This window comes from Crocodylus porosus, unplaced genomic scaffold, assembly GCF_001723895.1.
Source record: "Crocodylus porosus isolate Cpor-Errol unplaced genomic scaffold, CroPor_comp1, whole genome shotgun sequence".
NCBI classification, from domain to species: Eukaryota; Metazoa; Chordata; order Crocodylia; family Crocodylidae; genus Crocodylus; species Crocodylus porosus.
The window spans coordinates 8,762,667-8,786,184 of record NW_017728918.1 but is presented as its reverse complement, the minus strand read 5'-3'; the positions used below and the strand labels follow the sequence as shown (position 1 = coordinate 8,786,184).

General features: G+C 44.3%; 1 protein-coding gene across 1 annotated transcript in view; it reads right to left on the bottom strand.

Moving 5' to 3' along the window:
- ELP3 (elongator acetyltransferase complex subunit 3) overlaps positions 1–23,483 on the bottom strand; it is a 123,293-nt gene extending 99,810 nt beyond the window's left edge. The window contains exons 1-7 of the mRNA XM_019537218.1: positions 23,371–23,483; positions 22,776–22,875; positions 20,545–20,683; positions 19,060–19,130; positions 16,054–16,117; positions 14,454–14,522; positions 10,289–10,443 (exon numbers count right to left, since the gene is read on the bottom strand). Of these exons, the coding sequence (XP_019392763.1) occupies positions 10,289–10,443; positions 14,454–14,522; positions 16,054–16,117; positions 19,060–19,130; positions 20,545–20,683; positions 22,776–22,875; positions 23,371–23,389 (617 nt within the window). The 5' untranslated portion in view covers positions 23,390–23,483. The remainder of the gene's footprint in view (positions 1–10,288; positions 10,444–14,453; positions 14,523–16,053; positions 16,118–19,059; positions 19,131–20,544; positions 20,684–22,775; positions 22,876–23,370) is intronic.
- Positions 23,484–23,518: the final 35 nt, after the last annotated feature.

Genomic DNA, 23,518 nt, shown 5'->3' with positions numbered 1-23,518 from the left:
GGAGCGTTGCCAGCAGATCAAGGGAAATGATTCTTCCTCTCTATTCAGCACTTGGTGAGGCCACACCTGGAGTCCTGTGTCCAGTTTTGGGCCCCCCCACTACAGAAAGGATGTGGACAAGTTGAAGACAGTCCAGCAGAGAGCAACAAAAATGGTTAGGGGGCTGAGGGACATAACTCGTGAGGAGAGGCTGCGGGAACTGGCCTGATTGAGTCTGCAGAAGAGAAGACTCAGGGGGATTTGACAGCAGCCTTCAACTCCCTGTACAGGGGTTGCAAAGTGGATGGAGCTGGGCTGGTCTCAGTGGGGGCAGATGACTGAACAAGGAGCAGTGGGGTCAAGTTGCAGCAATGGGAGTTTACGTGAGAGATTAGAAAAAACTCTCTCACCAGGGTGGTGAAGAACTGGAACAGACTCTCCAAAGAAGCTGTGGTATCTGGTTTTGAACACCTGGGTAGACAAAGCCTTGGCTAAGATGATCTAGTAGGGGCTGGTCCTGCTATGAGCAGGAGGCTGGACTAGATGTGCCCTCCTCAGATCCCTTCCCACCTGAATTTTCCATGATTCTATAAGATGATAGCAGTCTTTGAGTACTTGAAGGGCTACCATCAAGAAGGAAAACAGCTTTTCTCTCTCGCAGACAGCAGAACATGAACCAATAGCTTGAATATGCAGCAAAGTAGATTTAAATTGGATATCAGGAAAAACTTCACTGTTAGAGTAGTGAGGCAGGGGAACAGATGCCTAGGGAAGTTGTGAACTCTCCACCACTGGAGGTGCTCAAGAAGTTGGACAACCACTGTTCAGGGATGATCCAGGCATCAGGGGCTTATAGATGGGAGCTGCTAATATGAGGAGGTGAGCTAAGCACGAAAAGCGCACTTATGACCTAGCTAAAAGATATGCAACCCTCCACGCTTCAGCTTTAGTCAGGAAGCGCAACTTGAACAATCCTAGCTTATTTGAAGCAAATTTTACATTGACGAACCCAGTTCATCCACCCTGTCCAGCCAACTCACTTAAATTGAATGTAGTTTAATTTTCATCCCTAAAAAGTCAGCTGGCCTCTTTGCTAAATAAACCAATTAGGATCTAGAAAAAAACGGCTGTGCACTTGATCAAGCCCCTTCTGGAGATACCACAATCTCAGTCTCCTCCAGGATTTAGTCGCAAAACAGAGGGCTTGGTAGCCATGCCCTGAACCATGTCTGCCCAACTTCCAAGTGACTGGGGGCCGCGCCAGCATGGGCTGCATACCCGCAGGCTGCACAGGGATGAGCCACGGGCCTCCCTGGCTGCATGCCCACCCCCAGCATCCGTGTACCACGCACCTGAGCCCTCTCCCACCGTTACACTGTGCCCCACCATTGTATGAGTGCCCGCATGGGGGTCGGACTAGATGATCTGCTCAGGTCCCTTCCGACCCTAGAAACTATGAAACTATGAAACCTCCACCAGCACCACCACTGATATTTTGCATAGCTCCAGCCTCACCCTCAGGCATCCCCCATAGCTCCAGGCTCACCCCCAGCTAGTCACAGCATGCTGTTCTGCCTGCTAGGATGGGAGCAAGCACTGCAAACTGGAGGAGAAAGGGGAGCCTGGAGACACCGGCTGCCCTTCAGCTGAAGCAATGAAGGGAGCGGCTGGAGCCCAGGGGCTGCAACATAATCCCTTGCGGGCTCAGTGCCCTGTCCTGAACCATCCACTCTGGTAGGGGGTAGAGCAGTTAAGTCACATTTACACTCTGAATTAAAGTTTTCACCTTCCATCATTCTTCCCAAAGTTTATTCTTTTAGGACCATAGGAAAGTAGGGCTGGAAGGGACTTTACAATATCATGTAGTCCAGACCCCTGCTCAATGCAGGATTGTTCCTAACTAAACCATCCCAAGCAAGTCCCTGTCCAACCCGCTACGGAAAGTTTCCAAGGATGGAGATCGCACAGCACCTCTCCACGGCCAGGTCCAGTGGCGGACCACCCTTACTCAGACAGAGTTCCTCCTGTTCTCCAACCTAAATTTGCAACCTGAAGCTTAAGGCCATTGCTCCTAGTCTATCCCCTGCAGCCACAGAGAAAAGCTTACCACCATCCTCTCTACAATCGTCCTTCAGGTATTTGAAGACTGCTACCAAATCCCCCATCGGTCTTCTTTTCTCCAAACTAAACAATCCTACTTCTTTCGGACTCTCATCCTAAGTCCTGCTTCCCAGCCCCTGATCATTTTGGTGCTCTGCACTGGACTCTTTCCAATCTGCCCATGTCCTTCTTAAAGTACACGGCCCAAAGCTGGATACAGCACACCAGGTAACGTCTCATCAGTGCTGAACAGAGCGGAAGATTCATTTCCCTCAATCTGTAAGTGAGACTCCTGTTAATATAACCCAGAAGGCTGTTGGCTTTTTTTTTCTTTTTCTTTTGCAACAAGAGCTCACTGTTGGCTCACATGTAGCTTATGGTCCTTGGTAACCCCTAGGTCCTTCTGTGCAATGCTGCAGCCCAGTCAGTCCTTCCCCAGTCTGCAGCTGTGCATGCAATTATTCCATCCCAACTGCAGGCCTTTGCATATGTCCTTGTTGAATCTCATCTCATGAATTAAGGACCATTTCTCCAATCTATTCAGGTCATTTTGGATCTTAGCCCTGCCCCCTGGAGTGTCTGCAATTCCAGCCAACTTGTTGACATCCAAAATGTTGCTAATCACTTGATCCCATAATCCAAATCATTAATGAAAATATTAAACAATACCAGATCCTGCACAGATCCCTGGGAAACCCCACTTAATACCTCCTTCCTACTTGACATTAAGGACTCCTCGCTGAGTACGACAACCCAACCAATTATGTACCAACCTTATAATACTTTCATCTAGTCTGTATTTCCTTAGCTTGTTAATAAGAATGGCATGGGAGACAGTGTCAAAAGCCTTGCTAAAGTCCAGGTATATCACATCCACTGCTCTCCCCCCATCCACAGAGCCTGTCACCTTATCATAGAAAGATGTCATGACTTGGTCTTGTGAATCCATGCTGGCTGCTCCTCATCACCTTGTTCTCCACTAGGTGCTTCACAGCAGATTCTTTGAGCACCTGCTCCATAATCCTTCCAGGTATCAAGGCCAGGTTGATTTGTCCTGGATCCTCCTCCTTCCCTGTCTTAAAGATGGGTACTCTATTTGCCCTTTTCTAATCATCTGGGATCTCACCCAACCATTGGGAGTTCAAGGCAATGCCAGTGGCTCCAAAATGACCTCAGTTGGTTCCTTCAGTCCCTTGTGGTGCATCCCATCTAGCCCTGCTGACCTGAAAGCATCTGGCTTCTCTAAGTAATCCCTAACCTGTTCTTCCTCTAGTCTAAGCTGTTTGTCTCCTTTTGCACTCTTCATCTAGTAGCTACCCCTTTTTGTGAAAACTAAAATAAACAAGACATTAAGTAGTTCAATCTTCTCTGCAGCGTTGGTGACCAGATTACCTTCTGCCTTCTGCAAGGGAACCTGCAGTCTTCCTCCAATGCCTGACATACCTGTAGACTCCCTTTTATGTACCCTGCCAGCTGCATCTCAAATTGGACCTTGGCCTCTCTAATTTTCTCCCTGCATGCATGTGTGATATTCACACCTCTTCCCTAGGACTATGAACAAGTTTCCATATTGTTTAAGATTCCTTTTCGAGTTAAAACTGCTTGAAGAAAGAGATCACTGTCTACCCAGGCCGGTCTCCCACTGCATTTACCATTCTTCTGTCTCATCGGGATAGCTTGGATCTGTGCCCTTGAGATTCCTTTTCTCCTCAGACTTGCTTCCCAAGGGATCCTGCCCACCAGGTCCCTGAGACTGTTAAAGTTTTAATAAGTCACTAGCTAGAGCATTAGACCAAATGCAATTATATCTCCCTCTTTGGAGCTCTTCATTATGCATTCTAATAAGGAAATGTTTTAGAGAGTCCTACTTGAGGAAAGGACCTGCAAATGAGCCTTCAAATGTCTCATTTATCTACAAGACCAGCCCCTACGAAACCTGCAATTCAGAACAAATTGCCTGGTTTTCCCAGTTTCCTTGCAATTATAATGCTGTGTCTATTGCTTTAGGAAACGTCAGTATAGCACCCCTGCCCCAAATAGGGAAAAAAATCCATAGTATTTGCTGCCCTCCAGAGGAAACACAGAAGGAAAAACCTGGAGCTCTAAAACAGAGAGAGATGTGGGCTGTCCTTCTACGAAAGGATGAATGATTTTTACACTCATTTTCACTGCAGATGTCAAAGCACCAAGTAACAGCTATTACAGTTACTCAGGTTTTCACTTATATGTTAGCAACCTTTAGTTCAACATGTTACATAGATAAGTATTCACAGTTCACTAATAAATACTACACAGTCCTAACAGCCCCACAGAAGCATTAGGGATCCTCAAAGGCTGTGTTTCCTCTCCTAACTTCTAAACCACTCTGCTGGAAAGTTATAGATTTCATAGACATTCGGGCTGGAAGGGACCTTGGAAGATTATCGGAAGGGGGCAGGAAGTCAGCTGGGGTCATAGGATCCCAGCAAGATAAGCATCCAAATGTGTCTTGAAGGTGTTCAATATAGATGTGTGAACCGCCTCCGATGGCAGGCTGGTCCAGACCTTGGTGGTTTGGACAGTAAAGAAATTCTTCCTCACGTCCAGCCTGAAATGGTCTTGCTGGAGTTTATAATGGCTCCACCTCGTCATCCCTTGGGGTGCTCTGGTGAACAAACGTTCCCCCAGATCCTGGTGGCCACCCCGGATAAACTTATAGGTGGCCATCAGATCACCCCTGAGCCTGCGCTTTTCCAGGCTAAAGAGTCCCATGTCTTTCAGCCTGTCATTGTAAGGTCTGTTTTCCTGACATCTGATCATAGGTGTGGCTCTTCTCTGGACTCTCTCAAGCTTCTCCACATCCTTTTTGGATTGTGGGCCCCAAAACTGGACGCAGTACTCCAGCTGTGGCCTCACCAAGGCCGAGTACAAGGGGAGAATGACATCCCGGGATTTGCTTGAGAAGCATCTAAGGATGCTGCAGGTTTTTCTTCCCAAGGTGGAGGACCTTGCATTTTTCGGTGTTGAACACCATCAGGTTCTCGTCCGCCCATCTGCTGAGCCTGTCCAGGTTAGCCTGGAGCACCCTCCTGTCTTCAGGTGTGGATGCTTTGCCCCAGAGTTTGGTGTCATCGGTTATACATCAAATCAACCTGTACAACCTCAAGCAAGTCACTTAGTCTCTGTTCCTCAGGTCCGTCAGAACAAGGAAGTTCTGGAGATAAATATCTTCATGTTCCGAAGTTCTCAGAAGCTACGATAGCTGCCACTATCCCGGGATGAAGTGACCCCCTAAAGGGGGCAGGGTTTTAAATAGTCCCTTTACCCAGCTTAGTCCACTTTTCAGGAGAATAGGAAAAGTCCCAGGATCACATGGTTGGATGACTCAGAAAACAAACTGTGGCATAAAAGAAAGCAAGACCCTATGGCCTGGAAGCCCAACAGACTAGAAAGACTGCACCTTTCCTAAATAAAGAATGCGACTAATTTGAATGAATTTAATTCAACAAAGCTTAGTGGACTTCACCTCATTATGCTAAAGGAAGTAGCTGGAATCTCAAAAGACACTGGAAATAATATTTGCACAACTCTGGTATGACAGGTAAGGTCCCATAGTACTGGAGAAATGCTAAATGTGATGCCCACCTTCACCAAAAAAAAAAGAACAAGGCAAATGAAGACCACTCAGTCTGACATTACCTGGGAAGTTCATGAAGCATCTTATAAAACAGTCAGTTTGTAAGGACAAAGGGGAGGAAGAGCCAACACACATTTGTTAAGAACAGAGCGAGCCAAACCAACTTCATTCTTCCTTTGACAAGCTCACAGATTTAATACACCAGAGGAATGCAGTGGGCATAATATGACAGACTTACATGCCATTCTCATATGTCAGTGGGAACAACATCAGTTAAAACAGAATTACTAGGTAGGTGGAGAATAACCGGCTGAACAATCTCAAGCAAAGAATAAGTGTTAATGGATAGAGTCTGACTGGTAGGAGGTCTCAAGTGATCCAGAGGCCTCTGGTATGAGTCCTGTACTGTTAAATCCTTTATTAATAGACACAGAAGCAGAGAGTGAGAGTATACACTTAAGATTTACAGGTGACAAAGCTGGTAATGGCTGCAAACCTTTTGGAGGACAGAATTAAAATGAAAAAGGGACCTTGATAAATTGGAGTGCTGGGCTATAGATCACAAAATTAAATTCAGAGGCAAGCCACAGAGATGCTGCCCTACGGAATAACTAAATGCACAATTATTGGCAACATGATAAGAAAACTTTCCAGCAGTAGCACTGCCAAGTACGATCTGGAAGTTATGGGGGATCACAAACTCAACATGCATCACCAGCAGAGAGAACGTCTGCCTACCACCGAATGCAAGTGAAGGGGGATCTCATAGGTAGGAAGTGAACTTCTAGAGATATGGTTTGCGTATGTAATTTATATTAGGGAGTAGACAAAGAGCACACAAATTGATCTGCGGTAACTGTTTCATTTGTCCACTGCTATCCCACAATAAGTGCTGCTAAACTGCAATAACTTAGCCCTGCGTCACTCTGGGGGGTAAGATGCCAGGTCTCTTACATTTCCCGTGCGATTGAAATAAACAGTTCAATCTGAGCAGCGGTAAATTGCCTTCCCTTAAGAGAAAGGAAACACAAATACACAAACTATTTGTCTAACCTTGCCCTTAAGCTGTTTTATTTGGAAGAAATAAAACTTAAACGCAAGAGGAAAGGCAAATGAAATCTTGTGGGTGCTCAGAGCTCTTTGACATACTAGCCAGCAACCCTGACATCAGTCACAGGCAAAACAGAAATACTGACACAGGTTTCTTTAATCAATAGAGGTCTAAAGGTTGGGAATAACCAGTGCCAGTCAATACTGTTCTATAGAAAACAGGCCTCATCCAATAATATTACATTCTCCAATGGGTTTGGAAGTTTTATTAAGTAAGGCTGATTAAGTAATTGTACAGACAAACTTTTGTAAGGCATTTTTGACTTAGTATCACCTGACAATGTTGTTGAAAAATTACCATTATGCAAAAAAATCAATGAAGAACACATACAATGTATTAAGAACTTGCTACCTAAAAGTTTTCATATTAGTCATCAATGAAGAATCATCATTGAATGGGGGTGTTTCTGCAAGGGCACTGCTAAAAAATTCTTGGGATATTTACCACTAATGACCTTGGCACAAAGAGGAAGGGTATACTAATGAAATCTGCTGCCACCGCAAAGATGTAAGGCATCATCAACACAGAACAGCCATCAAAATAACATATAGAAAGCACTGGATGACATCAAGGATATGAGTAATAGAAATGAAATAAAATTTAATAGGATGCAATACAATATATCACTTAGGGAGCAATAAAAAAAATTTCCGTTATACACTAAGGGATCAGTTGACTCATACTCACAGGAGAGTATGAGCCATCAAAGTGAAGTGGCCGTGAAAAGGGCAATCCTAAATTTTATCAGGATAGGCATTTCCAGTACCAATAGAAAATATTAATTCCCTTGTATGATGCAACAATGAGACCTCGTTCAGAATACTGTGCAATATTCCAGTCAACTAATTTAAACCAGAACTGGTGTAGAGGGCTATTACAATAACCAAGAGAATAGAGGACCTTTTTGAAAAGGCAAAGGAGTTTAGCCTACTTAGCCTACCAAAAGAATGGCTGAAATTGGATTCTGCTGTTCTCTATAAAACAATGAGGGGTGAGCTGTTATTTAAAATGGAACATGCTGCTGGCACAAGATCAGATAAGTATAAACTGGCCATGAATAAACTGAAGGAATTTGAAGACTGTCTAACCATCTAAGCAGCAATAGGACAGAACAGCCCTCCTGCCTGCGGAGGACAATAGCAGCATAACTAATAGAAGAGGAAGTTTGATACGTTTATGTGAGTGATTATATGCCTAAAGCACAAGGGAAAAGACTCTGGCCTAGGAGGTTCCTTCCAGTCCTACATTCCTACTGATACGACACTAAGCTAGACTGCTACTACTGAACACTTTCATCAGTGATCTGGAAGTAAATAAAATCACCACTGATGAAAACTTACAGATGACAGAGTGATTTGGCAAAGAACAGTGAATAATGGGAGGGTAGTCACACAATCAGGATCACTTGGAAGCGCTCAAGCAAACAGCATTCAGCAGAAGCAAATGGAAAGTTACACATCTAGGAACAGTCATGCAATCACACCTCCAGAATCGGGTACGGTGTCCTGGAAAAAAAAAAAAAAAAAAGGAACTGCAAAAAGGATCTATGGGTCACAGTAGCAAGCAGCTGAATATGAGTTTTCAGTACAATGCTGTGGCAGAAAAGGCTAATGTGATCTTTGGTAAGTCGGCTGGCAATTTACTTCTGTAAACGTTATCAGGGAAATCAATACCAGAAAACTGGAAGACACAGGGAATAATAGTGAAGATGGTCCACACAATTGCCAGAAAAATTATTTGAAGGCTGAAGAAAATGTCTTGCAGCGAGAAACTAGAAGAGGTCACTCACCTTTCCTCATCAAAAAGGCAACTGAGGAGAAAATCTGTCTGTATACATCTCCACATGAAAAAAAAATTACCGGATAACATAAAGCCTTTCAATTTAGCACAAAATGGCACAGCAAGAAATCAGTGGCTGGAAGCTTGGCTAGAAGCCGATACCAAAAATTCAAATCAGAAACGAGCACTTTACTTTGCTTTTACAATGAAGGTAATAAATCATTGGAGTGAGCTAGCAAAGGTCCAGAGACTAGATTGCTTCCCTGAAGATAAGCGTCTCTAAAACACATTGCTAGCTCAGTGCAGGAAAGCCAAGTAAAATATAATGCCCATGATGTAGGGGAGGTCAGACTACAGGATCTAATTTTCCCTTTGGACGTTACGAGTGAAATACTGTTACAGAAGGAACATTCATACACAGGATGCATTTAGGATTGCCTCTAGAAGAGGAGGAGTCCTATGTGGCTGAAGTCTCCTGAACTACAAGAAGTTGTCGCTGCAGTGCCGTGATTCCAGCATGGCAAAACCAAGAGCCGATATAAATGTTCTCAAAACTCTGCTTTTGTTCCCTGTTGAAAGAGGCATGGCAGTCATATCTTGCCTACAGTGCACCCCTAGCAAGAGCTGAGATTAATTAAACACAGCTTTCTTAACCATCCAGTCTATCTTCCTCAAAGCTCCAAAGCATTCAGTCCCCACAAAATCAGGCATCTAGGGAAAAGTAATATAGTTTTGAGGCGGCTGACAATTCAGTGCGTCAGCACTAAGGGGAAAGGGCCTGAATCTGCAAGACTCATTTAAGCATAACGTTGTGTTGACTCAACCTCTCAGTATGTGCATGAGATTTTCCTCAGTGACCACCCTCCATTTAAAAGAGGTAATGTGGAAACCTATTTCTATGATTCAGAAACTAAATTAAGAATATGTTTGTACTTTTCCTTCCCCAGAAGAGTCATTATTTAAATCCGATCTCTTAATAAGTTGCATACTGTATTTTCTCACCTAAAACACTTTCTTTCCAAAAACCAGGCACCGGAAATCGGGGCACGCATTACAAATGAGGACACATAGTAAACAGAGTTTCTGCTGCTTAAGCTTCTTCCAGGCAAAAACAAAAGTAACTCAACACATGATCAATAGAAAGCAGAACACTAAGCAGGCTTGACCCCCAGCTGCTGCTGCTACTCAGTTTTTTTCCCTTCATTCTGCCTTTCAAAAAAACCAATGTGTGTACCTTATTCTCAGACGTGTTGTATACGAAATAATATAGTATTTTATTTTATATTTTTTTAAAAGGTCATTGCTGCTATCAACTCATCTGTAGATACAACAAAAGGTTTGGGGTTTCTCGCCAGAAAGAACACACCAAACTCTGAAGCAAGGAACGTTTGATCGATACAATCTCTATTTCTACACAGTCGGACACGTTTTATGACAAACGTTTTCCATCTTGGGCACCCGCTAACAGATCATTCAGCCTGTGATTAAGCACATTACCAGTGGCCTTGTTTTCTATCAGTAGAGGTTGTGGGTGCTCAGCACCACTGAAACTGAAGATATTTTTAGTATTTTTGGATTTCTATTTTTAAACATACATGTTAGAAAATGCTGCCCTGAATTTTTGTCTTCAATACGTGATTTTTTTTACGCCACTGGAAGGATTTATCTAAAAAATAAGTGCCAAGGACTTTAGAGCTGCTCACCTGACAGCCTCAGCTACGTTGTTGGAAGTATGCCCCGATAAAGCATCGTGCAGATTTCGGATGAAGTAATCTCTATAGTCTTCAGGAAGGGCCATGAATGTTCCTCCCATCACAATGAATTCCACTTTATCCACACTGTGGCCCAGCTGCTTCAGCTGGAAAAAAATAAATGAATAAATACAATTTAGCAACAAGTAACTTGCTGGTTAGAGATCTGTAAAAAAAAGTTTCAACTCCAAGATAAAGTGTATAATTAATTCCTCTTCAATACCAAGTTTTCATATTTTCCAGTTATAATGCCAAATCAATAATACATCATAAGCAACAGTTTTCCTATAATTTACCATGATATAAAAATGATCCTTCTATGGAAAGAGCATATGAAGGGCAATCTAAAAAAAAGAGGTGGCAGGCAAAGGTCTCCAAAGAGACAGATCACCACAAATTGCAGAACTATCCCATAAGAGGGACTCAAATAAGAAGAGTTAGGAGAATAGGGCTACTCAAACACAGAGCTTTGCTTATTTTGGAGATAAGCAGCAAATCAGTCTAAGATAAAAAAGATGAAGAATGATAAAGCTTCACTTCCCATCCACAATTCTTTTTAATATTCTAATTGATTCCAGAAAACTGATTTCAGTAGAAAAGAAAGTCAGTAATAAACCATACTAAAATTTAAAAAAGGAGACAGTGTCTATAACATGAGAATTACAAACTTAAATCAGCAATTGCACAACTATGTTTCTACTAAATTCTCCTAGCAGTTAGATAATATTCAGCAGAGATGCCATCTTAAATGCTGCTTGGAACTGGTACTTTTAACTAATGTAAATCAAAGTTTAAAACCGATCATACTCTGGGTTTAAATTTCATAATTTCACAGTTAGTAGGGTCAGAAAGGACCTGAACAGATCATCGAGTCCGACCCCCTGCCCGGGCAGGAAAGAGTACTGGGGTCAAATGACCCCAGCAAGGTGTTCGTTCAGCTTCCTCTTAAAACCCCCCAGGGTAGGAGCCTGCACCACTTCTCTTGGAAGCTGGTTCCAGATCCTAGCTGCCCTGACCGTGAAGTCACACCTCCTGATATCTAGCCTAAATCCACCCCCTGCCAGCTTGTGACCCTTATTCCTGGTCACTCCTGGGAGTGCTCGGGGGAACAGGGACTCCCCCAATGCCTGCTGATCCCCCCCGACTAGTTTGTAACAGGCCACTAGATCCCCGCTCGGCCTTCTCTTGTGAAGGCTGAACAGGTTCAGGTCCTGTCGCCTCTCCTCATAGGGCCTGCCCTGCTGCCCCCTGACCATGCGAGTGGCCTCCTCTGGACCCTCTCCATGCTGTCCACATCCCTCCTGAAGTGCGGCGCCCAGAACTGGATGCAGTACTCCAGCTGCAGCCTGACCAGTGCCGCATAGAGGGGGAGGGTCACCTCCTTGCACCTGCTCGAGATGCATCTGCCCATGTTCATCTTGGCATCAATGATGACTCCAAGATCCTTTTCTGCCTCTGCACTGCTGAGAAGGGAGTTCCCCGGCCTGTCGGTATGGTGCTGGGTCTTCCGCCCCAGGTGCAGCACCTTGCACTTTTCAGTGTTGAATCCCATCCTGTTCTCATCTGCCCACCCCTCTAACCTGTCCAGGTCTGATTGCAGCCTATTCCTCCCTTCTAGCGTGCCCACATCCCCCCACATCTTAGTGTCATTGGCAAATTTGAATAGGTGCTTTTTACCCCTTCGTCCAAGTCGCTGATGAAGATATTGAGCAGTGTGGGCCCGAGGACCGAGCCCTGCGGGACTCCCCTGCCCACATCCCTCCAGGCTGAAAATGACCCATCCGCCACCACTCTCTGGGTGCGGCCCTCCCGCCAGTTGGCGACCAAATTGACTGCGTGGGTGTCAACACTACAGTCCCCTAGTTTTTTAATGAGAACGGGGTGAGAGACAGTGTCGAAGGCTTTCTGAAAGTCCAGGAAAATGATGTCCACTGCTAACCCCACGTCTAAGGATTTGGTGACCTGATCATAGAAGGCCAGATTGGTCTGATGGGACCTGCCGCTAATGAACCCATGTTGGTTGCCCCTAAGCATAATCTCCCCCCCAGCCCCTCATGGACATGTGGCAAGATAATTCTCTCAAAAAGCTTGCCCAGGATCAAGGTAAGACTAACTGACCTATAGTTCCCGGGTCCTCCTTCCTCCCTCTTTTGAAAATGGGAACCACGTTGGCCCTCTTCCAGTCCTCCGGCACCACACCAGAGCACCACAAGTGCTCGTACAGCCATGCCAGGGGTCCCGCAATGACCTCAGCTAATTCCCTCAGCGCTCGGGGGTGGAGATCATCCAGACCAGCTGATTTAAATACATTCAGTCCCTTCAGCAGTTCCCTGACTAGATCCTCCCTGACCCTTGGCCTGGGTGCACCTCCCCTGGGGTCTGAGGGGGTCCCGGTGGGAGGGCTGATCCAGTCCCTGCTCAGGAAAATGGAGGCAAAAAAGTCGTTAAATAAGTTAGCTTTGTCGTCTGGTGTGACAACCAGATTTCACAGCATGTCTTGCAGGGGCCCCACGTTACCCGGTACCTTCTTTTTGCCCCCTAAGTATTTAAAAAAGGACTTCTTGTTGTCCTTGATCCGGGTCACTAGTCCCAGGTCCATCTCCACTGTGGCCTCCCTGACTGCCCCCCTGCAGCCCCATGCAACCGCAGTATAGTCCTCCCTGGTGAGGGCCCCTCCCTGCCATTGGGTGTGCACCTCCCTTTTGGCAAGGAGACATTCCCAGATGCTTTTGGTAAGCCATGGGGGCTTTTGCACCCTCCTGCCCCCTTTGATCCTCGTTGGGATTACCTCCCTTTGGGCTTGGAAGATTGTCTCCTTAAGGAGCAGCCACTCTTCTTGGACACCTGGCTCCCCTCCCCTCTGGGACCTCAGCACTGCCCCGACTATTCTCCTTAGCTCATTGAAGTCCACCCTCCTGACATCTGGAGCTGCTGCCTTGCTGCAGGCCTTTGCCACCTTGCGCTGGATGGCGAATCCCAGCAGGCGATGATCGCTGTCGCCCAGGTGGTCGAGCCCCCGCAGCAGGTCGTCACCCATGGCCAGCACTGGGTCCAACAAGGTATCTCCCCTGGTGGGGCTGTGCACCTCCTGGGTTAGATGGAGGTCCTGCATATTGATAGCTTTATGTTCTTGCTTTGGTGACTAAAAAAATAAATCGTGTCAACAACTGGATCCTACAACTTACTGTCCTGACAAATGAACAATGAGACAGAAAATGTAGTGGGTGGGTAGAGAGGTAGGTGTGTAATGTGCATTGCATGCATACGTGTGTACTGGAGAAAATGCAGTGCGTGGGCGTGTGTATTTTGTGGAATGGGTCCACATCCCATTGTCTTGAATAATTGAAATTTCCCCCCCCAGCCTGCAGTTTCTGCCCCCAAGCACCAGAAGCTAGTACAGGGTAGCAAATGACCACTTCTTTCCCTTCTAATGGGAAAAGAGGTGAAATTGCTGTCCAAGAAAGAAGAGAAGAGAAAGGAGGAATAGAAGAAGCATCTGAAGAGACAAGAAAAGAGGTGGGAAGAGGAACCTCAAAGGAAATAAGAAAGAGAGAAATAGAAGAAATTCTAGTCAGAGAAAGAAACAGACAATAAGAGCTACTAGAGTTTGATCCCAAGTCCATTTGCTATTATTGAAGGCTAATGATCAAGAGCTAGATGGGAACATCCATAGGAAAAGGTGTGCAAATTTCCGGATGTTTTTCTAGAATGTTAAGTGTTTGATGTTGTTATACGAACAATTCACATAAAGCAAGAATAACAAGAGCATTCTGATATTTCATCATTCCAATTTGCAAAAGCATAAAATCATCACATATAAAAAAAATAATCCGATATAGGGAACAGGAAATATTGGATTTTGTGGCTTCAGCAATATCTTCAGGATAATTATTTTGAGGCCCTAATAATTAAGATCTTTATTTTCTTTTTAAAAAAACCTGAAATTTCAAGAAAAAGAGTAAGATGCCATTCAAAAGCTCTCTCTTTCTATGCCTCCCCCGCTTCCCCAAGGTAACTGGCCTATATAAAAATACTCGTTTCATTATGCCTTTTATAGTCAAGCTTTTACACCCATTTTCACAAAACTCACTGTGTCCCTAGCATTGCAAATCATTACCTGTTCAACTCGATGCCTTGTCTGGAGATAAGGGTCATACCTGGCACGAATGGCCCTCATCGATGTTGGCTATGAAAAACAAAGAGGTTCATTTTTAAAGCTTATTTTTAACATAGAAGAAAACAGAAGTGGCTGGACACTTCAAACATCTAGCTATTAAAAATTCAAACTCTTAGTGCCTATCTAGTTGTAGTTTGCTAAAATTTAGCACATTTAAATCCAGTTTCTTAAACTGATGCTTTGTCCTGATGACGTAATCTGATTGAAAAAAAAGTTTGCTTTTAAATACTTTCTCCGGAAAAGGGCAAAGCAGAAATTCTCAATGAATGCAGCAACATGGTAATATACCAGTCCTGATATTTTATTACTTTCTTTCCTCTAAGCTGACTTCAGTCCTTTTTCTCCCACAATTCTTCCTGTGTAAGGCATGACGTCTTCCCACTTTCAGAAGAAAGAATGCACTAGCTTATAAAGCGAAAAACTGCAGAGGTTGTTATGACCTATTACTAATATCACAGAAAAGTTACAGTCTCCTTTCCATTTTTTAATGCACCCTATGCTCTCTATACCTTTCACATTGTAAACCCCTTGGGACAGGTATTACCGTTTTATCTTGTATGGTGCCAAACACTCTCAGTGCTGAATAAATACATAAATTCCCGTTTCCAAGTAAGCGTGAATAGGAAAGTTCTAGTTAAGTACTCTCTTTCCATTTGGCACCAATAACTGGGTAACAAATTACCCAATCACTGAATACAGTGTCTTAACAAACAAACAAAATTAACAAGCCAGAGATACTATATCCATGTCTACTTAGTTTTATTTCTTTAGAAACAGACACATTACTTTAGTTCAGTTTGACACTTCATAACGTACTAGAAGATACAGTGAAACATATTTTATCAATATAATAGTCTTAGTAATTCACTTGCTCGCTATGGCACTGCTATTAAAATTTTGCAAGGCAGCAGGAGAGAAAGACATTCTGCGCTATACTGCATGTAAATTAGTGTGGCCTCGCTGCAAATACAGAAACATATTTGCAATATATGGAAGTGGGGTTTGTCCAGAGGCATTAAATCAAGTGAGTTATTTCAAAGGTGAATCTTTTTGTTTTACTTTGAGATTTAAAATGCTTCAAGATCCCATTTTTAAACAGAACCAAATGCGAGTTTCCACTAAGCTGTTTTCATGGCCAACTGTGAGGCAAACAAATCATGCTGGCACTCGATGTCAAAGTTCAAAAGCATTTGAGAACAAGACAAAGAAGAAAAGTAATCCATCTCAAAATAAAAGGAATGAAATTAAAAGGAAGACAAAGTTATCTCAAGCTTTTGAAAGATAGTACAGGAAGTGTGAAAGAAGCCCATGAAGTAGACTAAAGAGAGAACAAATGTTAGAAGTAATTCAAGTCTCCCAATGTAAGGAATGTCTTATAACATGGAAGGGTTTCCCCCCCCTCCCTCCCCAATTCTTGCTAAAGGAGGAGTACATGTTTAAAGAAAAAAGACTCCATAAAACTAAAAAGGAGCCTGTATACCTATTTCAAAGACAAACTGTGACACTACAGCACAACAGACAGTCATATTCAAGACAGTACCTCATATCCAGTGTAAGACTGTGTTGAATATTCAAAATCAGAATCAGGCCCGCCGGGGCAGTAGCTGCAAATATAATAAAATAAAATAAAATAAAAATGAGGAGTTAGAGAAAACTTGCACCTATGAGAAAGACAAAGTAACAAAAAGGGTCTTTCAGTTCATCTGAGACTACTGAACCTGCATCTGTACATTAGACTACAATTTAAACACATAGACATTTACTTAAATGATTTGAGGAGGGGTGGAAATAGAGGAAAATTACAAGAAATCTTGATCTATCAAATGATTAGTTTAGGTGGACACAACTTTATAAACTTCTACTTAAAAGAGAAAAGAACAGCAAACGCATTCCATAATCCTGGCTTTTCAAATAAACCGAGAACGGCAGCCAGCTCTGTTTATCTGAAGTCAGGCAGAAAGCAAATAGATTAACACCTCAGACTAACCAAATCAGAGACATGTAGCTTCAGCTTTTGTGGGTCCCAGCTCACTGATGAAATAAGCTCAGGCTCATGAAAGCTATACTATACATCTCCTACTTCAAATACACCACATTATTCATTTCAGAAAAACAGGTCTACAGGGTTGAACTAGAACAATTATTAAAAATGCAAGGCAAGTGTGCAAACAATTTTAAACACGTAAAAGAATGAAATATTTTCCAAGCCTCAACATTTAAATAAGCTATCTTCTATCTAGAAAATGAAAATGAGAGTTCCCAGTTTCAATTTCCACCAAACATTTAGGATGTCACATTTATACAAACATATAAATAGATATGACATCCAGTTACAGAAATATGCCTTTCACTCCCATCTATCGTTACAATTTAAATTATCTAAATATTGGAAAACCACACTGTGTGCGTCATTCCATGACTTCACAGACATATTGTTTAGCCAGCCAACATTCGAGCCAGCCAAGGGTAAGGCAGTATTCATGCTGGACAATGGTGCAGTAGCTGAATGTGAACTGCTGCTACTAAACCCAAAGACTTTTCTTAAATTCATCTCTTAGACCATGCATGCAGTTGGATTACCGAGTATCCTAGCATTGCCTAGTCAGGAAAGGCCTGGCACATCAGTTGCTTTCCACAGGAGATAGGTAACTCAAAGGAATACCGATTCCTGTTTGTTCCAAAATATCTGCAGCTTACTTCTCAGGATTACAAGGTTCATGGTTAATTCAAAGTCTAAAGATGACCTGCCATAGGAGTGTGGGAATTCCCTCAATTCTTGTAGTATATGTTGCACACCCCAGCCACCAAGCTAACAGAGCAGTCATCATGTTACTAATTTACATGCAGAATCTTGACATTTCAAGCGACTAAAAATACCATCCAAAAAAAAACATCTTTCACAGAGGAGCCTATGATATGCGGGGAGCCAGAGGAAAAGCAAAGGCAACACTGGACTCCTGCTGAACCAGATGGGGCAACTGACAACTGACGCCCAGGAAAAAGCCAACCTATTAAATGGGTACTTTGCGTCGGTCTTTCATCAGTCCCATGGGACGCCCATGCCCACCACAGGACAGGGCGGTCCAGGTGAGGGAGATTCCCTGCCCTTCATCAATGCTGACCTCCGAAGGAACGTCTTGAGAAGCTGGATACCTTCAAGTCAGCTGGCCCTGACAGTCTGCACCCCAGGGTACTCAAGGAGCTGACGAGCATCAAAGCCCAGCCTCTGGCACTGATCTTTGAAAACTCCTGGCGCTCTGGTGAACTGCCTGAAGACGGGAAGAAGGCCAATGTGGTGCCCATCTTCAAGAAAGGGAGGAAAGTGGATCCGGCCAACTATAGGCCCATCAGCCTGACTTTTATCCCGGGGAAGATCTTAGAAAAGTTTATTAAAGAGGCCATCCTTAATGGACTGGCTGACACCAACATCCTAAGGGATAGCCAGCACGGGTTTGTTGCGAGTAGGTCTTGCTTGACCAATCTCATTTCCTTCTATGACGAGGTGACCTATCACCTGGACAAGGGAGAAGCGCTGTATATGAAGTAGTATGAAGGCTTGTGAGCTCCCTCACTATCCCAGCAAGAAATAAAACCCAAGTCAAAGCCTTTTCTTTATTCTTCCCATAAGGCACGGTTCTATTCATTCAAAGATGCAAACTATTACAGCCCAAAAAATATTTTCTTAACATACTCAGGCAGCCACCAAGAGCCCTTTCACTCCGTGCCTCTCTCTCAGATTTAGACATGTTACACCCAAGTGAAAAAGCTCTTCAGCCCTGTATAGAAAATACTAAAACCTTTGCACAAACTAAACAGGACTAAATGGCCTTGATTCCCTTAAAGGGACACAGCACCCTATCTTAACCCTGTAACTTAAACCTGTACCGTGTTATATATACATTACGCAATTAACTAGTTAATTATGCTATAAATTTAGACTAGCCACACTTGCAAAGTAAGGCTAGTCACCCATGCAAATTATCACACAGTTAACTGGTTAATCACACAATAAATTTAGACCAGCCACACATGCAAAGTAATTATCATACCATAAAAATGACTATCCAGCTATAAAGAAAGTCAACAAGCTACCATGTTGGTGCTTGAAAATAAATGAGTAACAGCTCTAACTGGTTTCCATCCATCTTTAATTTGAACATGTAGCAGGCCCCTAAGATTTATAAAAATACTAAATGAAAGAAAAAAAAGTACTCAAATAGTTTTCATCTGACACAAAGGTCTAAATTCTGATCACCTTACTCATTCAAGCACTAAATTTGACCTATTAAAGAAAATGCACTTCGAATGAAAAACAGTAAAACACAGGATCTGCTTCTGCACATCACACATGTATCTGCAAGGCAGATTTTAATCCAATTTACTTTAATTTTTCACTCATGCAGAAAGGAAGCTGCTCTGTGATGCACAACATAATCTTTTAAGCACCCTGAAAGGTAACAGCGCTAGTATGATGCAGCACATGACTAGATTTATTAGGGACACTGAAAAACGGTCCTCCTTCGGTTATCCAAACTGTCATACTTACACACATATGTTTCCTGTAAAGTTAATGTGTGGACACCTGTGTGGTTTGCACATCACAGCAACAACAGCAATCTGTAATGAGAAGAGTTGCACAAAATAAAAATTATAATCAATAGTATTACATAAACTAAATGCATCCTGGAATTGTACAGACAGGCACATGTGGGAACTATTTTAATCTTGCTCCAACTCAGTTTTATTTCTAAAATGCTTGCACATTAGGTCTTTTTGAGAAAAGGTACTTGCTGTGACAAAAAACTGATCAGCATCAAACATAACAGTAGCATAGCAACGCCAATGCTAAAAGGGCTATTAACAGTTCAGTGTGGCATAGCAGCAGGCCATGTTCCTGCCATATAGGACTACTTTTAGAAGTAGAGTACCCATTTCAATTTTGGCATCATAGGCACACTGCCAAGAGACAGAGTAACATTCAGTCCTCATTGGGACAGACTACTGCACTTTGGGATTAGGAAATTCACAACAGACACTGAGGAAATTAAAAAGAAAGCAAACACAGAAAAGGAAAAAAATATACGTTCATCTCTTGCTGTGATGGAGTACATCTAGATGGCTCAGTTTTAGCACCAGGCAGCATTGTGCTGAGACATCCAGCTCCTGTTCCACAGGCATTATCTTCCAAACCACCTCTCGTATGATGGTCTTTGCATGGTGCCACATGCACACCAATAAACTCTGCTGTGGTAGCAACAATGCTGCTGGTTTGGGAGATGCCATACGCTGAGCAAGCACAGTATACTTCAGTACAGCACTGTCTGGTGCCATCACTGCACAGAAAGCAACTCCCTGCACTCCCAAGTAACCTTTTCTCCCATGGTCTCTTACAGCTTCTCAAAGAGGAAAAGAAAAGAGTTTTGTGTGGATGGGATCAATGTAAGGCATTAGTTTCCCTTTAGATTTTATTTCCCTTTTCACATAAAAGACGTGAGTGTCCAACCTTCCAAGCATCTATTCGTTTGCGATTGCAACAGCACAGTTAATTCCTGCACTGCAATAGGGAATGGCCTCAATAACATACTTCTCCAGTATTTTTTTTTCATTTTGCATTTGTGCATGTATTAAAACTCAAAACATTTACCTGATTGTTAGCTGTAGTTAAGTGTTACCACCATTTGACCCTGACCATCTTTCTAACGAATAGTTTTTTGAAATTATTAACATTTCATTACTAAACTATTAATGAGCTGGCTAGCAGCAGTATAAAGGCTTAAGTTTTAGTGGGTATTGTTTGTAGGGTGATCAGTGAGAGCAAGTCATGCTAACCTGGCTAACAAACTGAGGTTGTTGCCCTTCCTCCTTCCCTTTTTGGTGAGATGCTTTGTAATCTCACCTTGCCCACAGCACCATGGAAGTGACAGCAGAGGAAGCTGTTAACACAGATAAACCTCACTAACGCTACTGGGACAACCAGCATCTTTACAATGGCTGATATTGGTGCCTTTAAATGTAAGTATACAGCGCTCACCCCACTAGCAGTTCGAATAGGCTTTGCCTTCAGTTTGGGTACCAGCACCTTGCGGTACTGAGGTGGAACTGCAGCAATGATGTCAACCAAACGAGGCTGTGCTGAGAGTCCATACTTGGCTGATGTCTTGGTTTTCAGCCTAAAATGAAAGTGCCACCAATTATTTTCTTGCAGTCAGGTTTTTATATAGTACTTGCTCGGGAAGCCACACACCTACCTACAGTGCAGCTAAGCATGTACCAAATTCTTGTTTACAACTGAACAAATAGACACACACTTCTTACAATGATGCTGTAAGAGTTTACTTAAAAGCTAATGCTAGTTGTGCATCACAGCTAACAGTGCACAGTGCAGCAAGGCATACAAAACCTCGATAAGCATGGAGCTAAACTAAAAACAATTTTAAGGTTTTGAATTTCTACTGAGGTTGTTTCCCAAAGATGGTTTTACTAAAAAGAAAACAGCATTGGGCGGGGAGGGGTTGGGTCCCAGCTGTTTTGTTTTTCAGAAACAAAGAGGGAACTGTGTTATTTCATTAGAGCAGGGATGTCAAACTCTCCTTGTGCCCTGGGCTGGACAGTGGGGCTCCTTGTGGGCCGGATCCATTCCAGGGCAGCCACCACAGTGGAAGTGGCACAAGTGGCCATGAGCCAGCAGCACTAAGTATGGCAAAAGCAAGCAGCAGTGGGCCAGGCAGCCACAGGGCAAGTGAAGGCTTTATTTACTGAACAGCCCTCACTCATACCCAATACCACTGACAGCCATGTCTACTGGGGCCCCAGAGCCCTGGATTCTCCAGCAAGCCATACCCACCACTGGTCCCAATGGTAGTCTAGGGGCCAGATTCAGCCCACAGACCTTGCAATTGACTCCCCTGCATTAGAGTTTTGTCTAACAGCCATCCTGCAAATTCAGATTCCAGTTAGGTTCCTTCCCTTTATCACAGATAAAACACTTAGTAATTTATTCTGTGAAACCCTGTGCTACTATCTTTGGATGAGAACACGAGGCTGGCAATCCATTAGGAACCTGGAGTAAACTGAGTTCCTAGTTTCAGCAGTTATTCTGCCTTTACAAAGGTTTAACTGAGGGTAAAATATTCTAACAATTCTATTCACTACGTGGGAATCTGAATTTAATCCAGGTCACTTTCCCATAACTGAGTTGACATTAACAGACTGGAGAGACTGGTAGTTCTCAACATTTTTAGACTCATAGCACCCCTAATGCCAGTTCCTAACTTTCACTCAATTTTCTGAATCCAGAAAAACTCTATAGCGAGTCTTCTGTTGCAAAGAACTCAAAAAGCTTACAGCAGATCAAACTAGTTTTGACACAGGATTCCTATTTGAAATCTCCAGGTTCATCTCATGAAGCCCATGTAGGTGTTTCCGCACCAAAAAGCACTAACATAGTGTGACGTGCTGTGGCACTCTTCAGGTGCCACAGCACCCGGGAGAAAAAGCCATGAGATGGATCAGCACAGTTAATAGAACAAGAGGCTCATTTATGGCTTTTTCCTTCAGGTCACATAAGGCCTGTATGTCCAATATGGAATAGGTCCCATGGGTCACATAAAAAACGTTAAGCGTGTGGTGTAAGATAGACCGGTGGTTCTCAAACCTTTCTGTACATGACACATCTGTAAACATTGATAGCCAATCCCAAACAAGTGCCCCTCACTCCCGACTCGCTGCCCGCCTCCGCCAGTGTATGGGGCAGGGGGTGGGCGTACGTGGGACATGGGGGAACTCCAACAGCCTGCAAGGGAAAACCCACAGTTTCCCACTTCTTTCTCCTTTAAAGTTTGATCTATTTTTTTGAAGTTTGATCACAACACTTTCACTTTTGGGTCACGCCCCACAGCTTGAGAAATAATGAGCAACCTCTTCGAGTTACCACGCAAACCAATTTCTGCAAGACCCTCAAAGATACGTTTATACACACTGGCCGTGCACCCCCTGGAATCACCAGAGGAAGCGCACTCCTGGTTTGGCTGCTGTCTTGGCAATTGGCTGCTGGGGGACCACCGCCCTGTCAGTGATCTGGTGCCCCCCCAGACTCAGGAGGCTCCAGTTGCCCATGCTTACGTGTCACCAAGACCTGACAAAAGGAACGCACTTAGTACAGGGAAACGAAGGTTGGTGTTGAGGGACGCAGGCTGCCCAGAGGAAGGGGCACACGAAACCCAAAACGCATCAGGAACAAGATCCTAGGCCAGCACAACTTACTTGTTCAGGTTAACATCTTTGCCCTGCTCGTGCGCCTCAACCAGCTGCTGGATGATGTCAGCGATGGTCATCATCATCAGCTCTGCCCGGCTGAGGACTCCTACAAGGAAGACCAAGCCCCACCAGGATGCAACACCATAAGCACGAGCATTACTGGCTCAGGGTCCCCCCCCACCCGTGTGCCACCCTCATAGCAGCACCTGCCCTCGCAGCCAGTCCGGCCACGTGCTCCCAGGCACGCCCACCACCACTGCGCATGCGTCAGCTCCCAGGCACCTCGCCCACCACCACTGCGCATGCGTGTGCCACCCCCCCAGGAGCCAAACGCGCATGAGAGCGCTCCGCCTCCTCAGAGAACCACTGCGCATGCGCTCGCTCCCCTGGAGCTGTATCGGTCCCGTACCTCCTACCATTGCGCATGCGGGCGCTCCCCCTCGGACAAGCGAAACCACCCAGCACATGCGCATGTTCCACCCAGCCCAGGCACTGCGCATGCGTGCCGCTCTCCCCTCGCTTCTCCGCGCAGCCCCTCCGTGGTGCCAGGGGAGGTGCGGTGGGCCCTGGTCCTCCTCCTCCCCCCCTCCCTCCGTGGTACCTTTCTTCTTCTGCCTCATGTTGCAGCGGGCCAGAGCGCAGCACGACAGCTCCGTGGCTCGCACTGCCGAGCGAGACGTTCTCCTCGGCGCGCTGTCGTGAAAGGCCGCACGGGGGCCGGCCGCACTGCCGTAAAGAAGCGTCGCCCC